At 43.4% G+C, this 2,500-nt stretch overlaps 1 protein-coding gene across 2 annotated transcripts in view; it reads right to left on the bottom strand.

Moving 5' to 3' along the window:
• Positions 1-2,500, bottom strand: part of LOC123517395 (E3 ubiquitin-protein ligase Rnf220-like) — a 47,469-nt gene that overhangs the window by 33,674 nt on the left and 11,295 nt on the right. For both annotated transcript variants that reach the window (XM_045277410.1, XM_045277417.1), the window contains one exon: positions 31-132. In XM_045277410.1, the coding sequence (XP_045133345.1) occupies positions 31-132 (102 nt within the window). The remainder of the gene's footprint in view (positions 1-30; positions 133-2,500) is intronic.

Below are 2,500 nucleotides of genomic sequence, written 5' to 3'. Positions count from 1 at the left end.
TCTCTCTCTCTCTCTCTCTCTCTCTCTCACCTGGGTGTGGAGGGCGTGGTGGAGGCGAAGTGGATCGTGGAGGGACACGCCTTGAGTGAGTCCAAGAAGACCCGCTCTCACAAACCCTCCGCCGGCCTCCATCTGTGGGAAAGTGAGAGTGAGAGTGAGAGTGAGGGAGAGTGAGGGGAAGTGAGGGAGAGTGAGAGTGAGGGAGAGTGAGTGAGAGTGAAGGGAAGTGAGTGAGAGTGAGTGAGAGTGAGGGAAGTGAGGGAGAGTGAAGGGAAGTGAGTGAGAGTGAGGGAGAGTGAGTGAGAGTGAGGGAGAGTGAGAGGGAGAGTGAGGGAGAATGAGAGGAAGTGAGAGGAAAAATATTAGTGTGTGTTTTTTGCTCCGTCTGTGGGAAAGTGAGTGAGAGTGAGTGAGAGTGAGAGAGAGTGAGGGGAAGTAAAAAAGAGTGTGCAATTATTAGTGTGTGGTTTTTTTTTACAGATTTGTGTCACTCTAGAAACTGTGAGAGAGAGAGAGAGAGAGAGAGAGAGAGAGAGAGAGAGAGAGAGAGACAGAGAGAGAGTTAAATATTGTAATAAAAAAAAAAACATAGGAAATTAATAAGGAAAATGAGAGAAAGAGAGAGAGAGAGAGAGAGAGAGAGAGCACTAAGGAAATTTATCTCTACACTTTATCGCTCCTTACTCTTCCATACAGACAAGGGAAGAGTGTGTAGGGGTGACTAATGGATTTAAACACCCCTTTCTGCTCCCACAAGCACTGAGTCACCACCACCACAAGCACCACCATTCATCACCACAAGCACCACCACCACCACCATCATCACCACTCTTAAAAATCTTGATGGATATTATTTGGTGTCTCTGGAAACGTTCTCTCTGTGTGTGTGTGTGTGTGTGTGTGTGTGTGTGTGTGTGTGTGTGTGTGTGTGTGTGTGTGTGTGTGTGTGTATATCTCTATCTCTGTGTTTGTCTCTATATTTCTCTGTTTCTCTCTCTCTGTCTCTCTCTCTCTCACAAATTTACACCAAAAAAAGAGAAAAGAAAGAGAAAAACAACTTTTACATCAATGAAAAAAAATAGGAGAAAAAAAATAAGAAAAATAAATAAATAAATAAAAATAATGACAGAAAAACCTGCCCATTTAAATTTTCCCGGAGAGTTTACGTGTTAATGGGCGGAGATAAATAGGGGAGGAGGAGGAGGAGGAGGAGGAGGAGGAGGAGGAGGAGGAGGGGTGTGGACTGGGGGGCGGGCGTGGGGGGGCGCCGTTTACCTGTCCAGCGCGCTAATTACCTGCAATAATGAGGGTAATGGATATACCTGTATGATCCAGTCTCGTCCGTGTGTCAGCGTTCGTGAATCCGCCGCTAATCCGGATTCGTGACTTTTGGTAGTGGTGGTGGTGGTGGTGGTGGTGGTGGTGGTGGTGGTGGTGGGGTTTGTGTGTGTTTTTCAATGGGTTAATGGTGTTTTTTGGGTGTTGTAGTAAGTAATGGTGTTTTAAATGCTGGTGGTGGTGTTGTGTGTGTTTTTCAATGGGTTAATGATGTTTTTAATGGTGTTTTTTGGGTGTTGTAGTAAGTAATGGTGTTTTAAATGCTGGTGGTGGTTGTGTGTGTTTTTGAATGGGTTAATGGTGTTTTCTGGGTGTTGTAAGTAATGGTGTTTTAAATGGTGGTGGTGGTAGTAGTGATGGTGGTGGTGGTGGTGGTGGTGGTGGTGTGTGTGTTTTCAATGGGTTAATGGTGTTTGTAATGGTGAATGTCTGTTTTGTGTGTTTTTTCTTGATTTTAATAGGTAAATGGTGTTTTTAATGGTGTTTTGCCGGTGTTGTAATAAGTAATGGTGTTTTAAGTGGTGGTGGTGGTGGTGGTGGTGGTGTTTGTGTGTTTATAAATGGTTAATGGATGTTTTAAATGGGCACACACACACACACACACACACACACACACACACACACACACACACACACACACACACACACACACACATTAAAGAACTAGAGAGAGAGAGAGAGAGAGAGAGAGACAGACTTACTTATAAAAACACTACGAATTTAAGTAACCAATGGCAATAAAGGCGATCTGAATCCTGGCCGCTGATTGGCTGGCGCTACTTGGCCCGAGGGTTTTAAATGGCGCATGGTAGATTTAAATGGCCAATGTTTATATTTATGTTTTCTTTAGCGCTTTTTAAATGGCTCAGAGGCGGTAAATGGCGCAGGAACGTAGGGGGGGAGGCCTTTAATCTCTCTCTCTCTCTCTCTCTCTCTCTCTCTCTCTCTCTCTCTCTCTCTCTCTCTCTCTCTCTCTCTCTCACACAAATCCTTTTTATGGGCGACGCAAATGCCGATAAAGACACGAGAAAGGAGGGAAGAGGAGAAATAATGATGATAATAGTAATAATAATAATAATAATAATAATAATAATAATAATAATAATAATAATAATAATAATAATAATCTCTCTCTCTAGACACACTTAACACGCTTCACTTC

This window comes from Portunus trituberculatus, chromosome 6, assembly GCF_017591435.1.
Source record: "Portunus trituberculatus isolate SZX2019 chromosome 6, ASM1759143v1, whole genome shotgun sequence".
NCBI lineage: Eukaryota > Metazoa > Arthropoda > Malacostraca > Decapoda > Portunidae > Portunus > Portunus trituberculatus.
The sequence above is the reverse complement of the archived record's forward strand: the minus strand, read 5'-3'. Positions and strand labels throughout refer to the sequence as shown.